General features: G+C 43.7%; 1 protein-coding gene across 1 annotated transcript in view; it reads right to left on the bottom strand.

The window, feature by feature from the left end:
- Positions 1-152: 152 nt before the first annotated feature.
- LOC113585174 (splicing factor 3b, subunit 2) overlaps positions 153-17,577 on the bottom strand; it is a 39,073-nt gene continuing 21,648 nt past the window's right edge. The window contains exons 23-45 of the mRNA XM_081695054.1: positions 13,250-13,337; positions 12,892-12,981; positions 12,384-12,509; positions 12,111-12,255; positions 11,813-11,904; positions 11,529-11,606; positions 10,751-10,810; positions 10,471-10,631; positions 9,829-9,922; positions 9,163-9,243; positions 8,927-9,048; positions 8,667-8,799; positions 8,251-8,355; positions 7,878-7,984; positions 7,557-7,711; positions 7,246-7,356; positions 6,979-7,081; positions 6,587-6,629; positions 6,456-6,498; positions 6,191-6,329; positions 5,005-5,243; positions 4,639-4,758; positions 153-4,543 (exon numbers count right to left, since the gene is read on the bottom strand). Coding sequence (XP_081551180.1) covers positions 4,425-4,543; positions 4,639-4,758; positions 5,005-5,243; positions 6,191-6,329; positions 6,456-6,498; positions 6,587-6,629; positions 6,979-7,081; positions 7,246-7,356; positions 7,557-7,711; positions 7,878-7,984; positions 8,251-8,355; positions 8,667-8,799; positions 8,927-9,048; positions 9,163-9,243; positions 9,829-9,922; positions 10,471-10,631; positions 10,751-10,810; positions 11,529-11,606; positions 11,813-11,904; positions 12,111-12,255; positions 12,384-12,509; positions 12,892-12,981; positions 13,250-13,337 — 2,554 coding nt within the window. The 3' untranslated portion in view covers positions 153-4,424. The remainder of the gene's footprint in view (positions 4,544-4,638; positions 4,759-5,004; positions 5,244-6,190; positions 6,330-6,455; positions 6,499-6,586; positions 6,630-6,978; positions 7,082-7,245; positions 7,357-7,556; positions 7,712-7,877; positions 7,985-8,250; positions 8,356-8,666; positions 8,800-8,926; positions 9,049-9,162; positions 9,244-9,828; positions 9,923-10,470; positions 10,632-10,750; positions 10,811-11,528; positions 11,607-11,812; positions 11,905-12,110; positions 12,256-12,383; positions 12,510-12,891; positions 12,982-13,249; positions 13,338-17,577) is intronic.

The following is a 17,577-nucleotide window of genomic DNA, read 5'->3' as shown; positions in this document are numbered from 1 at the left end:
TTAGCATAGTAGTTGCAGTTTTGAATATAATCGACAAAAAGTCGCTTAAAGGGAGCTAAAGAACCCACTAAAAGCGTTAAAATCTGAAACTTTATCCTCCGCTAGTAACACAAGCCAATCTTTCTTTTAAATAAACGGAAAAAAAACGAAGGCAGAGTACAAATAAACTGTTTATTAAAAAAAGACCACTTTTTGATCCCACACATTAGCCCACTGACAACTAAATAATGAAAAAGCAGTACTACAAAACATTGAATTGAAAAAACAACAAAAAAATATCCAAGAACTAGATTCATATTACAAGCACTTCTTAAAGATATGTACAAGCACTGTTATTTTTTGATATAGGCAAAAGGCAAAGGACCGAAAACTACTAAACCAAAAACAGTGCATGTGCAAAAATACTTTCATCCACAAGCTCGGCTTCTCTAGCAAGACGTTTGCGCCAAATGTCAGTGCGCTATTCTACCACACTGATCCTGAGCCTTGGGATTAGCTTTTGCAAGAACTCAGAACACCAAAGCTTGTTGAATTCAATACAAGTATTTTCTCAATGTGATGAAGAAACTCAAAGGCTCTTAAGGTCTGATTTACTAAAGCAAGTGACACATGATTAAGTTTATGGATCAGTGATTATGATAAACTTCACTCCAAATAACTGGTTTTACATTTCTGACAAATTCCACACATGGTAATAACTTTAGCAAATCAGGCCCTTGTGCAGGAGTGAAGAGAATTATTTTTTTCAGTTGCCTTACAAAGTATTAGTTTTCAATCAGTGTGCAAGGAATTTGTTCAGTAAGGACAGTAAAACATTGACGTCACACAAAACACAGATTCAATGACTGGTCCAGACATCATGACAGATTGAACAGCACAAAAGGGAAAACACGCGCTGTTCATACACAGACCACCAGAAGAAGGCAACAAGACGATTCAAATGAGACAGTGGCGCAACTTCAAATGGAACAAAGTGCATCAGTCTCCATTAAAATGACATTGCATTAAAATAGGTAACATTGCAAAAAAAGTCAATATTTGTGACCATTCTTATTAGATCAGCAATACTACACCAAGCCCTGTATCTTGCACTTCTAGTGATATAGAATAAGACAGCTGGAGCTCTCTGGCAGTGGCATTCATCATCATCATTTCTGGGCTATTTTACAAATATTCCATATTAAAAATTAATAATGTAAAACAAAAATGAAACAGCTCCAACTAATGAATTTTTTGAAATACAGCCCAAGCCACATTGGATCAGTCAAAAGATCTGTGTGCATAAGCTTGATACAGCTGGACAGTACCACTCAAAAGGTGTTCACTGTTGAAAAGGTTTTGCACAAAGAGCCACTGCTTACAACATGCAGACAATCAGCGCACCAGAATGGCTGCCAGGTTCTTTGAAGGGGAAGATAGCAGGCACTCTGTCAGAGAATGACTGACAGTCTGGTCTACTTCAAGATCTGGCCAAAGATCCCCAGAACACTAAGCAGGCAGAGTTTGAGGGGTCTGGTAGGGCTCAACTCCACTGGTGACCACCATGACCCAGCACTAATCTACTAAAAACTCATTTGGAGTTTCTTTAGTTGTTGGCATTTGGTGAGCTATATCAGTAGGGAGTGGTGACAAGCAAATGTGCTATGGAATATTTATTAGCATGTTTGCAAGCTCTTTTTGCAAAACTTGCATTAAAAAAAAGAATATGGGAAAACATAAAATAAAATTAAACTAAAAAAAAAAAAAAAAAAAAGTTTTTTTTGTTAATATCCACTCCAGAAATAAAGGTTCCAACAAATATTTCAGTTAACCCATTTGGATTGTAACAAACTTAATACTTTTTGCCACACAAAAATCCCAAGAACTGGAATCTTTGTAATCTACTCAAACCTTTAGCATTTAGAATGTGATAAACTGAGACAAAAACCCTAGAAAATACATCATAATTGTCATGTAATTTTCTTGTACACTTCTGTATATTTTGCTGTATTTAAATGGGTGGAGAACTACTACTTTGCGTGTCATTTCTGTAAGAAACACCCCACTGAAAGGTCACAAGCTTAGCCAATCAGAGGTCTTATGTAGCCTTGTGTCATGATTAAAGGGTAGGCATACTGCTAAAAATACACACCACAAAATTGATCAGCAACCACTGAAATTAACACATGCTCACATCACTCTTACAGTGGCACAACATTATTTTATAGCCATTTTGTTTTCAATAACCTAATTTCATACACTAAAACCTTTGTCACCTTAACACCAACAAATATACCTCACATAACTCAGACAAAAATAGAACATCACTTTAGTAGAAGCTGCCCGTTTCTACAACTAGCAGCTAAGCAGATAAAGGGCGATAGTAGCTCTTAAACTCTGACTGAAGATCAGCATTGGCTCTTAGCTCTTCATGTTAATGACTCCAATTGTGAGTGGCAACCTGATGCCAGATCTGCTCTTAAAACCTGATGCCAGATCTGCTCTTAAAAGAGCTTTTCAGAGTTTAATATTTGATTCCTGATTGTGAAGACAGTTGTGAGTTAATTTAGACATTACTCAAAACCGCAATATGTGAACAAACTGTGCTTGAAGTAAATTAGCAATCACTTCCTCATAAGAAAGTAAATAAAAAGATCATAAAAAGGGAATGATAACATCTGAATATCAGGGAATGACATACATTATCAAAGCATAGAGGAAGATCATTAAAAAAAAAAAAAGTGTGTTCATTTTTATATTAAATCCATGCCTTTGATACATCTTGCTATATTTATTTTTTAAAAGGCCAAAATGAATTTCCGTATTTCAAGCCACATAACCTTGATTCTGAGGATGTTTTACCAGTAACCTCCCCCAATCACTGAAACAGGGAACAGAATGGTTTTGCTTTGGCTACAAGTCAAAAAGCTTTGACTGAGGTAATCAAATGTAAAGACTCCAAAATGAATGATGTCTAATTCTTTTTACCGTAATGTTTAGGAAACAACAAACCAAATATGAGATGGAATTTTAGATAAACCTTTCTTTGGTTACCAAACCAAACATCAATGACAGTAGGAACCAATATACTTAACTTACGAAGAAGAATAAACTATGAGCCGTGTTCGAAATATCCCTTTAAAGACAGTTTATGCCAACAATGATATCATGCTACTTGGCAAAAAGCATCATATATTCTTTCATTCTTGAGAACTCTCTCGTTAAGAGTAATTTCCTAACTCCCAACAATATAGTACTGTGGAAGAAAATGTGTTTGTGAAATGTAAATTAAGTCTAATGTAAATTAAGTGCATGTAAATTAAGTGCACAGCTTGCAACAGCATTTCAGATCTAAAAGATCCTTACCCTGGCCAAGTCTGCTGAAGAACCTTGGAAAAAGCTGATGGTTGGAAAAAAAAAAAAAAAAAAAAAAAAAAAAAGAATCTTCAGAAACTAGTAAATTAGTCTCACACACTTTGCTAAAATGAAGTATGGGATTATTATTTTTTTTAATCTCCATATGATTTTAATTCACCTCAACCTGGATGAAACCATCTTTCCTCATTACCACTAAACGGACAACTAAGAACACCAGTCGTTTTTACAACCATGAGGACTTGGTGTGACCACTGGACAAATGACATATGTTTGCATTCGGACTGGCCAGTGTGATCTTTGGAGATATGTTCTATGAAGAAAACAAACAAACAAACAAAAAAACAAAAAAACCTTGAGCTACATACATTTTATAAAAAGGACACTTTTTGATGTACTCACATTAGAACCAAACAGTTGAATGCTCCTATAAGACAAAAGCTTAACTTGTGTATAAAATTAAGAACAAAACGCACAGAAGTAGCCGGTGGACAGAGCATCCACGCCACAGCAAAATGGGCACGCTCAGTGAAAACAGCAAAGCTTTAGGTGGCGAATAGTAGGTGCACAGCTGATCACATGCACAGGTACATACGCTGCATAACACAAATTGTACTAGTGGATGGTGGGTGCTGTAGACATGCAGATCAGAGGTTAACAGTGTTTGTTGATTCCACCAAAACATTGACAGTGAGGCCAATTATGTTCAAGAGTGCACTGCATCAGAGGTCATGACTAGGGTCATTTTTTTTGGATTTCTGCTTTGTCATGCTGTCAGTGTGACTCTTGTTGGTAGACTGAAGGTCCCCCGTTTTGTGCTTGTATGCTCAGAATTGGTGCTCTTTGACCTTTCAATAAATAAAAGTGACTAGCGCCATTAAAAAAAGTACACCTCAGCCACCAACTCAAACCCTGCAACACCATCTACCCCCAATCAGAGCATCACTTAGGGTAGGCTGCCTCCTCACAACTCCGCTACAATTGGCTAGCATTCCGACTGTCAGGAACTGTGTGCAATAGGGCGAAGGCTGCTGAGTGAAGGGGAGGAGTTAGAGGCCAAGTGGGCCGTCCTAGGAGGGCGGCTTGCTGTAGCCAAACAATCCAACTGGGAGGTACTTGACGTGCGTTGGCCACTGGGCTGCAAGCTGGAAGAACTTCACATCATTCCACTCCACGCCGTCAATGGACACTATGAACAAGGAAGAAATGTTAAAAGAAAAAAGGTCACAGCTTGTGATGAAGAAAGATACAAAGATGTTTGCTTTCAGGGCTGGAGTGCGGTACCTTTCAGGATGGTCTGCTGCTGCTTGGCTGAACAGATGAGCCTGCTGATGCCCTCAATCACCTGACTCTTGGAGTCCACCTCTTTCTCTTTAGGTTTCTTCCCCAGGAAGATGGTTGGAACTACAGAAATAGAGGAGATGAGGCAAAGAGGAGATGGCTGAACTGCTCTCATGAAGCAGATACTATAGTACATGCAACTGAAAGAGGGATTTGCTGAAAAATTGGGCATTGGGCTTAATTTTGTCTTTATATAACTGGAATGTTCAATGGTGGGTGTTCCTCTTTTTGGAAGTGCTGTTTTACCAGTTTTTGTGTAGTCCTCACTAACCACAATTGTATTTATTTTACTATTTTTGTTCATCTCACCTTTTTTGTTCTTTTCTTTTGTGACCACGGTCATGGACATGGTGGAGACGGACGCATGTGGCTCATTGGCAGCGCCTCCTGGCAGACGGCTGACCTGCAGGGACCTGAAGGCGCTCTTTAGGGTGTTCTTGCAGCCTGTGTCTCTTCTCTCCCCCTCACGTCGCTTCTCTGCCAGAGACGCCAGCCAGTAGTCCACCTGCAGACCAATGGCGTCCACGCCATGGGACATGCTGGGGCTCCTACCCCCCACACACACACACACAATTTTATATAATTATTTATTATATAAATAAATCATAAATTATTAGTGATTTTTAACGTGACCACAAGCCACATGATGTGAGGCTCCGATACACAGTAACTTTTCATTAAAATTATGTTTATCCGCAGCAGTTATCACAATGTGTCGTAAAGCTCGTTTTTACATCATCTTTCTAATTGGGTTAATCCTGCTTTTCTGGGCACGCAATGTGCTTATACACGTGTGTTCTATGAATAAGAGTCCAAAGTCCAGAGAATGACCAACATATTTTGGAAAAAAACAACTTCCCTAGCACCAATCTTGTAGAATCATGAGTTATTTTAAAATTCTAATCAAAACAGGTGTTGGATTAGACCACAATGGCATTACCTACAAGAAACCAAAGTCAGTACTAGGCCCAGATATTTTGCAGTAAAGTCCATGAACATTTTCAGATATAGATAAATGTGTAATTCCATGCCAGCTCACCTAGACCAACCACTTCATGTCAAACTCTTGTGAAAACTATAAAAGTGAAACCTACAGCACTACTCCGAATACCTTTTTAGTTATGAATGTGAAGTTTGGCCCGCTGAGCTAAATTGAATCTCTTTTGCAATTCTTTATATGTATCCCGTCATCAGTTGCCTATTTTTCAGTCAAGTGGGATGAGCTGTTTACTGAACATGCAGGAAACACTAAGGATTATTTTTAACATGTATTCATGTAAATATTTGTTGCTTTACAGTAATCAAATAAATATTTTTACCCAAACAAGGAATCATTAAACCCATCCTGAGCTGTTCAAATGACACATGAAGACTGACACACACACACACACACACACACACACACACACACACACACACACACACACACACACACACACACACACACACACACACACACACACACACACACACACACACACACACACACACTCACCCCTGCACTGCCAGCACCGCACCCATAGAGGGTGAGGAAGGGGGCGTCGCTGTCTCTTTAAGACTTGCTGGAGAGCCATGAGAAGGCGGCGATGTCGAGGGGACTGACAAATTTACAGACACGCCCTCTTCGGCATCACCTAGGACGTACAAAATGGAAGATGGCAACAACAATATATAATTTGCTTTATTGAAAAACCTTCTGTATTTTGTAAAGATAAGGAGTGAACAGAACTGTTAACAGAGAGATCAGCCTGTATACTGACCTGTAGCTGACTGTCCTGGCTCGATAAGACCCACTTTTACCACCTGTAAAACATTTTAATGTCAATTCCACTGTTGCATTTGTACAATAACTGATTCAAATCACATCATAAAATATCAAACTTTAACTCACACCAATAAAGGGGATAAACTTCTGATAGGAGTCTTCATCCCGCCTGTCACAGTAAGGTGAAAAGGGAAAAACATCAATAAAACCATCATAAAACCGCTTTGTCAAACTAATAAAAAAATAAAAGTTCACAGGCAAAGCGTCATATGTGAAGGTTCTGTTTGCTTACAGACTAATTTGCAATAGTCAGAGATTAAATCTTTTCTGACGTAGTAGATTAACCGTTTGCTTCACTTAAAGATTATAAAGGATTAAGTGTAAACCAGAGACAATGTAGTGCCCAGGTGTGTGTTTGTGTGTGCACACAGCACTAGTGAGGTTAGAGCAGTGTGTTATGCAGTTTCCAGCTGGGCTGTGCGAGGCGTTAGGGTGAGGCATGTAGAGCATCCACTCACGTTCTGGGCTTGCACGTCAGCATTGCCTCGGCAATGGGGAGCTGGTGGGTGAGCGTGACCCCGCTGATGTACTGAGCTATACGGCCGGCCACATCTAACATGTCTACACACACACACACACACACACACACACACACACACACACACACACACACACACACACACACAAAGAGAATATGAGTCAGTATGTCTGCGTGCATACGCAGATTTGTGAGAGAACAACGAGTGAGTCAATGTGCGTGCATATACATACGTCTGCCCATGTACCTGACTGTGGCGGTTCAGAGCGACTGAACAACTCTCTCCATGCTCCGTCCAGGAAGACGGAACAGTAACGGTTGTCAAGGGCACCCAGATGCTTAGCAACAGGATGGGAGCCTGGATACAAAGATTAAATAAAGGAGCGTGTGAAAGAGAGAGCAGGTACACTGAGCGATGTAATTAAAATTATTATCTGCAATTAAAAATCATTATGAGCAAATTCAAATGGATTACTAAGATTTACTGTCAATGATATGAATAATGAATTCTAGAGATGCCCTTAGATTAGGTCAGGGGTCACCCTGTGGTGTGCCCACCAAGAGGAACCACCAGGAAGCGCATGTGGTTGAGCCAATCAGATGTCTTATTGGCCAGCTGGCTGACGAAAAACTGCAGGATAGCGCCGAGGTAGCTCTGAGGTCCGACCACCGCCACCTTCACCGGCCGGGGCATCAAGGAGTTGCAGTTACAACTGAGGAGGGGAGATTTGGGGGAGGGGGCAGGAGAACAGGAGAAGAACAGAATGGGACACTCTAGAAAAATACCCTGAAGAGTGATGGACACGAGGAAGAGGGAGAGCTGGCCCACGAGGAAGGCCTGTGATGGAATATTTGGTTGGTTGATGGTGGATCACTCACAACTTCTGTATGCGTGTGAGAACAGCAGAGAGGATGGTCTGAATCTCTGCAGCTGAACACGTACACACCACCGGCTGCTTCTGGATCTGCAGCTGCTCTGCTACATACTACACACCCACACACCAAACCAAAGCGCTTTGATTAAGTAAACACACCAACACCTGTGTCCTCCTCCATAGCACAGCAGTCTATTACAATGCCTACATAATTAGAGCAATAAACTGCATTTAGTGTAATTCACACACATGCGCGCGCACACACACAGACACGCACACACACACACAGACACGCACACACACACACAGACACGCACACACACACAGACACGCACACACACACAGACACGCACACACACACACACACACACACATACCTGGCCTTGCCAGTCATTGCCATTGACAAGGATGAGACTCTCAGGTAATGCAGAATCAGACAACAAAATCTGATTCAACTGATCATACACAGCTTTCCTAAGGCCCTACAGACACACACACACACACAGAGGAGAGGTTACATTCAGATGAGTCACACCAATATTAATAATTCAGACTGAATCAGTGTAACAAGGTGACACAGTGCTCCTGTGCATTAACATTATTTATTTAGAGAAACTCCTGCTCCTGAGAGAGAGAGAGAGAGAGAGAGAGAGAGAGAGAGAGAGAGAGAGAGAGAGAGAGAGAGAGAGAGAGAGAGAGAGAAGGCGAGGGTGCTATAAATAATAAGAGGAGAGAATACTTCAGAAGTATGCAGGCTAGCATTAGTGTTCCTGTCTCTTGCTCTGTGTATTACCTGTGTGCTGTGTCCTAGTTCTGGGGACCGCTCACTGTCTGAGCTGTTGGTTCTCTCAGTCAGTGGTTTGGAGAGCTGTCGCTCCTTCATCGGGGTACTGCGCTTCTGTCGTGGTGTGTGTGTCCCCTCCAACCTGACAACACACACACACATGCTTTAATCATCATCATCATCATCATCATCCGTGACCCTAAAATATGCTTGCGATATGCAATGTGCACTAGTGCTACTATTTTGTGTGCGTGTGTGTTTGCGCTGACCTGGGTGAGGGCATTGTTTGACCTTCACTCTTGCTAGACTTCAGCGGAGTGCGGGGTTTCTCAACTGCTGACACAGTAATGGAGGGACCCATGTCCACAAAGAGCTCCTGATCATTCCCCTCCTACACACACACACACACACACACACACACACACACACACACACACACAGTGAGACTTAAAACAAGATGTGCGACCAGAAGTGTGCGTTTCTTTGATCTAGGTCAGCATCTCACCAGTCCATCTGTCTCAGTCTGTGCCTCTTCCAGGTTACGACTGCGTGAGTATTTCATCTTATCAGAGGGGGGCTGCTCCCCCTGCTGGAGAAACACAGGAAACGCAGTCAATCCTAAGCACCTCATTACTGCAATCACTGCAATTCCCTTAAATCCAGTACCACCACAATGCTAGAAGCTTGGCGCGACCGTTGGCCACGGGCCTATTACGTATTGACCACTGGCAGTAATTTGGGGAGAAAATGCATTAGAAAATCATCTAACATTCACTATGGGATGTTAACAGACTTAACAGGCAGAGTCATCTTTCTTGACAACCTTGGACTGAATTATACTGGTGCCAGGAATCAGATGGAATTCAATGAAGCTGAAATCCTTCCATCCACAGATGCATGTGTAGGCGGGAAGCTGCACCCTAGTGTTGACACGGTCCACTTCAGCTCTTTCTGGTCAGTGTGGCTAACGTAAGCCTCCTCCCTTCTCAAATCCTTAATACTACACTGCCAGCCTCTTCTCCCATCCCTCTAAAATGTCCTTTTCCTGGCATGTCACCATTTTTACTCATATTTCTCTAATCCTTCCTTTATCCTCCCATCATGCTCTCAATCAGACATGGGAACAAAGGAGGCTCTGTTCACTCTCTCACAGACCCACGCGCACACTCACGGGGCTGAAGTTCTCTCTGGTCAAGCTCCCCTTGCTGTTCAGGCTGCCGATCTCCGTCTGTGAGCTCGACTGGGACATTCCCTCAAAGAATGGCCTGCACACGCACAAACACAAAGCTCTCTCAAACTGACAGCCCACACACCCAAGGCTTCACTCAGTGCCCACCAGACTGTTGCTGTATAATTTTCCCACTGTACTTGTTTTTAAACATCCGTGTGTTTAGGCTATGGTTCATCAGACTGATTAGACTGATTTAAACAGACTGAGTTATTCCCTGATTATAGTGATTTTTGCTAATGATATAGTGTGCACTAGAGGTTACTGTGCCAAGGAAATTATAAACATTGCTCACCACCAGAGGGCACTCTATACTCTCTCTTTCTCCATTTCTGACTGACTTCAGTCTATGTACTGTTCATGTTGTGTTTTTAATTCGACCATATCAGAATGATATGAATGCATATGAATTTATACTTGTATCTATACACACACGGAGCACAGTGTCTGTATGCACATGTCCATGTGTGTGTGTGTGTGTGTGTGTGTGTGTGTGTGTGTAAGTGAGCGTGGATTACTACACATGGCTCTGTGTGTGTGTGTGTGTGTGTGTGTGTGTGTGTGTGTGTGTGTGCTGAGGGAGACCTGAGCTTTGGCTTGGGGGTGCTGAGGATGCTGTCCGTCTCCTCCGGCTCGGGTCCGCTGTCGCTGGGGTTGTACATCTCCAGGCTGTCATACAACTCATCCAAATCCTCCTCCACTTCCTGGATCTGCTCGCGGGACACGTGCTCCAGGCCGAAGCCCACCTAGACGCACCATGCAGACATGAGATGTGTGACTCTCACCGTTCACCATTACACACACACACACACACACACACACACATTATGGATAACAATCAGGCAGAGGAAACGCAGGCACTCGCCTCATCTGAAACCTTAAACCTCTTCAGCAAGGCCACAAACTTCTGCTTGATGTTGGGCTGCTGTGGAGGGAAAGGAGAGTGTCATTGGATGAATTAAGACCGCAGGAGCGCACACACACACACACACACACACACACACACACACACACACACACACACACACACACCTCAAAAGAACTCCACCACTTTTTGGCCTGAAGGAATAGATTACAACCCCAAACAGTGCAATTTTTTTATTGGTGGTTTCTGGTCTTAAGTCAGTCCAGACGCTGACAGATCCAAGGGAGCTTGATAGAATGTTGTGCACAACATTCTACCACAACATGGCCCATACCTGCTCTCTCTCTCACACACACAGACACACACAGGCAGTGACGTTGTGTTAAATGGGAATCAGTATATGCATTTATAAACTGTGTTATAAAATGATGCATTATCCTGACAGTTTTAGTCCCAATGATTGATAGTCCTGTTTGTGTGCGCGCGCATGTGTAGTTAAGCTTAAAGTTAAAATTCTGAGTGTATAAGCTGCAACGATCAGTGCCATTTACACTCATTAATTTCTGATTTATTGTGGTTCAGTTTTGAGCATTAAAAAGGTTCATTCCAGCTCCTCTACAGTTTTGGCATTGCTCTCTGTGTGCGTGCGCGTGGGGCCAGTTTAACTACGGCCTCTTCCTGGCAGACCATTACAGCTGAGTAAGGCCTCCACACACATCCCCATATAAACTGAAACTTAGCATATTCAACTCTGACACACACACACACACACACTTACTCTGGTGATTGCTGCACTGGATGTAAGTTTACGCCGAGGTTTCTTCTTCCTCACCTCATCATCTTCATCATACAGATACTGTGATGAACAGAGAAATGGAGTCACACACACACACACACACACACACACACACACACCCGCTTACAAGGTCATGGCTCTCACTCTCACACAACTCTCCCCTTTCTCATCCTGCTCCGCTCAATCTGCTTCCTCCTGTTCTCCCTCATCAGCAGACGGACTGGTTCAGTCTCTGTTTCCTTTCCTCCAGCACCCACACTGCTTACCTGTCCATGAACAGGGTCATCACTGCCCTCCTGCTCCGACGAGTAGCTCTCCTCTTCCTCCTCGGAATAGTTATCCATGTCCGGAGAACGATCTGAACAAAGTGTGAAAGGAAGGACGCGAGAGAAAGGAAAAAGGAAAGGAAAGAATAAAAACATAAGGGATAAAAACATAGCAAGCAGGTAGGGAAACAGACCGAAAGTTAAATAAAGCAGGCTAGCCAACGTCTCCAAGTTCCTAAAGATCTCTCCAGCAGTTCATTCCACTGACATCACTCCCTCCGCACAAACCCGTTCTCACCGTTCATCTTCGCTTTGGGCCCCTCGTGGTCAATAGGCTGGCTGGAGAGGGAGTAGACCTTCACCTCTGCCACGGGCACAGACGCCTCCTTCAGCTGGCTGTGGAGGCCCAACACTTGAGCACCTTCTGTAGGGTGCTGCATCACCTGGGGGAGGCGGAGGCAGGCGACACACACATACACAGAGAGAGGTCAGGGGTCATTATTAAAAACACAGTGCTGTAAAACTCTTCTTCCCTTCCCTTCCCCCCCCGGCCTGGTGTCACGGGGATCACCTCAGCCATGTTGATGAGGCCCAGGGCGAGGGTCTTGTAGCCCAGGATGGTGCGGTTCTTGTAGCGCTTCCTGCGCTGGAGCATTATCTGGAGCTTGTTGGCGTCGCGCTTCAGGAAATGTGGGTACTGCAACACAGAGTCAGAGGGGCTCAGTGGGGGTCAGAGGCCGTCAGGCATGCTAGTCAAACAAGCACTGATCCTGACAAACACAAACACATTAAACAGCTGAAGTATATGGACAAGCTCTCCGGCCATGGGACGGGCATCAAATTCTCGCTCACCCTGTCAAACTAGGATGTCTTACTTCAAAACAGTTCAAGCTTTGGAATTAAATAATTCTCATTTAAAAATGAGTCTCGGGAGCCTGTCACTAAAGCTATTTTAAGAGTTAATGTGTAATAAGGACTTTAGGACTCTAACAATGCACCCAACCATTTCACAGCGAGTTATACTGTGTATGACTATGTATGTGACAAATAAACCAAACTTGAACTTGAAACTTGGATACCTGCAAAGAAAATGTAAGCTGCAAGTCAGTCTCTGTCAGTCCAGCTGAAGACAGCGAAATTTCATTGGAGCGCAGAATTCGTTTTGATCCCTGAGGAAAGATGAGAGTGAAATAAGGAGAGAGAGGGGAAGAGAGCAGATGGCGAATATTTTTGCACTTTCACACATCTGACAGCAGATCTTCCGTGAGGTTCCCATTAACACTTCACTCTGACAGGATGGTGAGAGTAGAAGACAGGGTGAGAGAGGAGGGGAAAAGGAGCACAAAACAGGAAACTGACAGATAGAGAGAGAACCCGAGAGGGCGAGAGTGACAAGGACAGCGTTAGGGGGGCGTCGGGTTCCAGACGTAGCTGCACCTGGAGTTTGACGGCGATAACAACAGAGGTCAAATCCTTATCCAATTCCTTCAGCATCACCAGCTTCTTCAGGGTCAGGTTGAAGAGCCTGAACACAGAGGGAGAGGGTCAGAGGTGCAGGACACAGACACGGACACACAATCTCTCGGGCCAGCCCGTGACCGGGGAGGGCCGCACGCCGGCACCCAAGCTCGCACGTCGCTGCCCTTGTGCTCGCCAAAACAATTCAGGTTGGCTGAATGAGGACTGTGCCTCCTTCTCTTTTCAGAAAAAGAATAAAGCTGCCATCTGTAAGAGAGCTCTCTTCCATATCATAACTAGCTGCAAGACCACTATTGTAAAGGAAAGTTATTGCCCTCCATGTTCCTTTGGGTGACCACTTCACTGGAGGTTTGAGCACTGATTACCAGCTCTGATTATCTGCTCATGCAAAAATGTCGATTATGAAATATAAAGTGAATATAGATGGTTTAAAGCTTAGTGCGCATATTTTTAAAATGGTGTCAAGCATGCCTTTTAATTTGTGTACATATAAAAATACACTGCCCCACACACACTCCCACGGAGCACTGCAGCATTGCTCTGAACAGACCAGGAGTACTAGCATATTGCATGTGTTCGCGCGCACGCATGTTTGTCTTTTTGGGCAGAAAGAGAAGGTCACCATGGTGAATTATTCACAGTCTGCTGGGACTCTGAGATAGCTCCTGAAATAGTGCGGTTCAATCAGCCCATCGCTCAGCAACATGGATCAATTACAATTACATGCACGCACACACACAGCTTTGTCATTAGCTTGATCAGACAACGTACTGCAGCAAACAAACACAATTTGTGTGTGTGTTTATAAAGGGTATTGTAAGCTTGTTGCAAAACATCTCATCTGTAGTGGCCAGACAGGCAGATTTGGCTGAATGTGCAGATGTATAAAATAGCACTGCACACAGGTTGGCAATAAGAGCTTAGCATGCCCTATAACACTGAGAATGAGGGTTTAGGGTAGTTAATAAAAGTGCAGTTAGAGCCATTAAGTCTGAAATGCACACATAATGAGCAGAGCTAGCTGAGCAGCGCTGGCTAATAGCAGTCCAAGTGGAAGGGGACTGATCTCTGCAGCGTGGTTGCCCCTGGTGCGAGCTGGCACCCGGAGCACGCAGGCCTGCGTTCAGATCGCACACATCCGCACCCTGCCAGCCGTGCATGCAGCGCCATGCACACAGTGAAGGCTACGCAGTCTGCCCCGAAAGCCCCGCTCGCCCGCCCAGACGCCTGGCGGCACACCTCGGCTCACCGTGTTTAACGCAGCGCTGGACAGAGTGCAAGACGCGGTGGGAACAGGTGGGCAGGGCCTGGAGGCCTTCCATGAGTAGTGGTTTAACGAACAATTCATAGGATATGCAGTCGGGGAGGGGCGGCATTGTGGAGCAGGTCCTTCTGTGAACCACGCTGGGTCCACCGTGCTGTGGGAGTGTTGGGCAGGACAGAGGGAAGACTGAGCATCCATCTGGCTAATGCCGCCATTACTAAAAGTGTCATTAGAAGAAATGCAGGCACTGTGAGATTCCAGGGAGACTCCCAGAGGACACGACAGATGTTGACAAGCACCTGTAATAGACCAGGAGGAGGGGGGAGGGAGGGGGTCCGCATCAGTGTTTTTTTTGTCGGTTTGGCTGCAGCACAATCACACGCATACACACGCACACAATCTTTAGGTTCAGCCGACACTCTGGATCGTAATTCATCATCAACAGACCGTTCTAAAGACATTACTCCACATCAAGTGCTATTTGGCCTCAGACATGGGGGTCAGGTCCTGGGTCCATAAACTGTCCCTGGCTCATGCTCGGTCTCCAAGATTTGTGAGTCCTGAGTGAGTCAGCTGTTTGTCCTTAGGTTTCGTCCTCACCGCCAGTTTGTACATGTTTTTTTTTTTTTGGGGGGGGGGGGGGGGGGGGGGGTTCTGTTTGATTGTAACTACCACTAAAACCATGGGGAGATGAAAGATGATCTTTCGTGGCAAGGAAGCTGATCAGTTGATCAATAATTCAAATTACAGGTCAATCAATAGCAGGCAAAGTAGCTAAGCACATACAAAACATCTCAAACGCTTACACTGACTATTCCTTAGCTACACAGATATAGAGAGACACACAGACAACACAAAATAAGATCAGTGATAAGTCAGGTAGTTCAGCTCATTCTTCAGGTGCATACATTTGCTGGGTGAGATATTTAGATCGTACTTTGTGTACAACAGACTATGATATTGACATATTACGAGATCAGGCTGCATAAGAGCAGATATAGTTTCCCCACCACCAAGTGGGTAGAGTCCCAGCGTAGGTGGAGCCTCCTTAAAGATCTGCTGAGTCATGCAAGGGCAGTTGTAGCAGCCTGAGTGGGCATGAATGGGTAAAGATGATAACACACCGAGTCATTTGCAGGACATGCGCCTGATGTGCGATTCTCCAATTGCAGGTGCCAAAGAAGTTGAAACAATACCATTCAATACAATACAGGCTGTAGCAACACTCCAGCAATACCTGTTCTGGTCTCACAGAGGTGCACACAGCACTGCAGCCACATTTGACCTTGTCAAGATGAATACATGGTTCATTTCCAGCCAAATGCATGCACGCAAGCATGCGAGCACTCCATCCCCAGTGGATTTTCTAGGACCTGGAGAAGGTGGGGGTATAGGTCTGTTGGGACTGCTGTCCCTTACTGTCTCTGTTCTGATGCATTCATCTCTCCATCCCTCTCCTTTCACCAGTGCATTTCGTGGGATCTCTCTCTCTCTCTCTCTCTCTCTTTTTTTTAATTTTAAAAATCTACTATGAAAAACCAAATACCTTTCTCCTTTTCATCCTGGAGCCTGACCTGAGTCCAAAATCAGACAATACATCAGCTTTCATCCTTCAACCCTAATGTGCAAATACACGTATGTACGCGCACACACATATTATGCACACACACAAACAGAAATTCTGAACGCTTTTGGGTTATAAACCCACTGAGCTCATATCTCTCCATACAGATATTCTATGTTTGTGTGTAATTCCTGCCCAAATCCTCATCTGAAGATGAAGCAATGATCTGACCTGAGGCAAGCTACTGGCCTGCACCTATAATCCCAAACGAGCAGGGCTGGCTAACACACACACACACACATACATACACACACACATACATACACACATACATACATACACACATACATACATACACACACACACACACACACACACGTGCTTGTGTATGTGCGTGTATTTTACATACATGGAGCACAGTGCAAGGTTACTGGGAATCACCATGGAAAAATAAGAACTTTACTATGAACACGACAGAACACACATGCCTGCACCTCTTCGAATGGAAATATGATGCTCAACACAGAAAGTCATATCGTTAGCTTGTGAATGAGCGCAAGTGTGGATTTGTTTGTGCGGGAAAACTGAACTGCTTACAAGCAATGGAATGGGAAAGTACTGATCAATGTGACCATATCCACAAAAAAAAAGGAAAGTTGATATATATATATATATTTGCAAAATTAATGGGTTCACTTTAGCAGTATGAATATAAGGCAGCGAACACTACATCGATCTGGAGGAGGGTTAGGCGGTATATGTGTAATGGGTATCGAGTGACGTGTGAAAACTGCAATGGGGTCACATTAGTTTTCCATCTATTAAGACACGTAAATTCCATGGAGTTACATTATGGTGTTAGGAGAACGTTACACTTTCTGTGTACTTAACTTTTGGGACACACTGCCACTGATTGGTGGCGTCATTTACTGATGAGAGAGCTAGAAACTCCATTTGGTTTGCTAGGTATGTTCCGCACGGGCAGTCGACTTGCTCGCGCTAGAAGATGCATTTTAAAAGGGACCAGCTTCTTTTAAAATTGTGAAGGTCTACCTAACGTAACACAAAAGTGGTTCAACATATTAATGTAGAACACACTTTTTTCTCAGCATGTATTTCCTTGACTGTTCATTTACAAGAGTATTTTGGATACATTGAAACTTTTACGATATGGTTACAATGGTTCATGTGAAAGGGATTCAAACTCGAGACACAAAATAAATATTGCTTCTGTTAGCAGGAGACCGATCTGCCACACACTGGGGTAATATTAGGAATTGTTTGAAGATGTGGAACAGTGTATATTACCCAGTCCTAGTTTGGAGCAGGTGGGCTTTGTGTGCCACAAATGTGAAAAGCCCTGAAATAAAAGCAGCTTAAAGCAACAATGTCAGAAAAGCTGACTGTTTAATGTCAAGGTCAAAACATGCAACTCCTTATACACAAGCAATCAGACCT

This window comes from Electrophorus electricus, chromosome 13 (genome assembly GCF_041902795.1).
Source record: "Electrophorus electricus isolate QZ-2024a chromosome 13, ASM4190279v1, whole genome shotgun sequence".
In the NCBI taxonomy this organism is placed as follows: Eukaryota; Metazoa; Chordata; class Actinopteri; order Gymnotiformes; family Gymnotidae; genus Electrophorus; species Electrophorus electricus.
The sequence above is the reverse complement of the archived record's forward strand: the minus strand, read 5'-3'. Positions and strand labels throughout refer to the sequence as shown.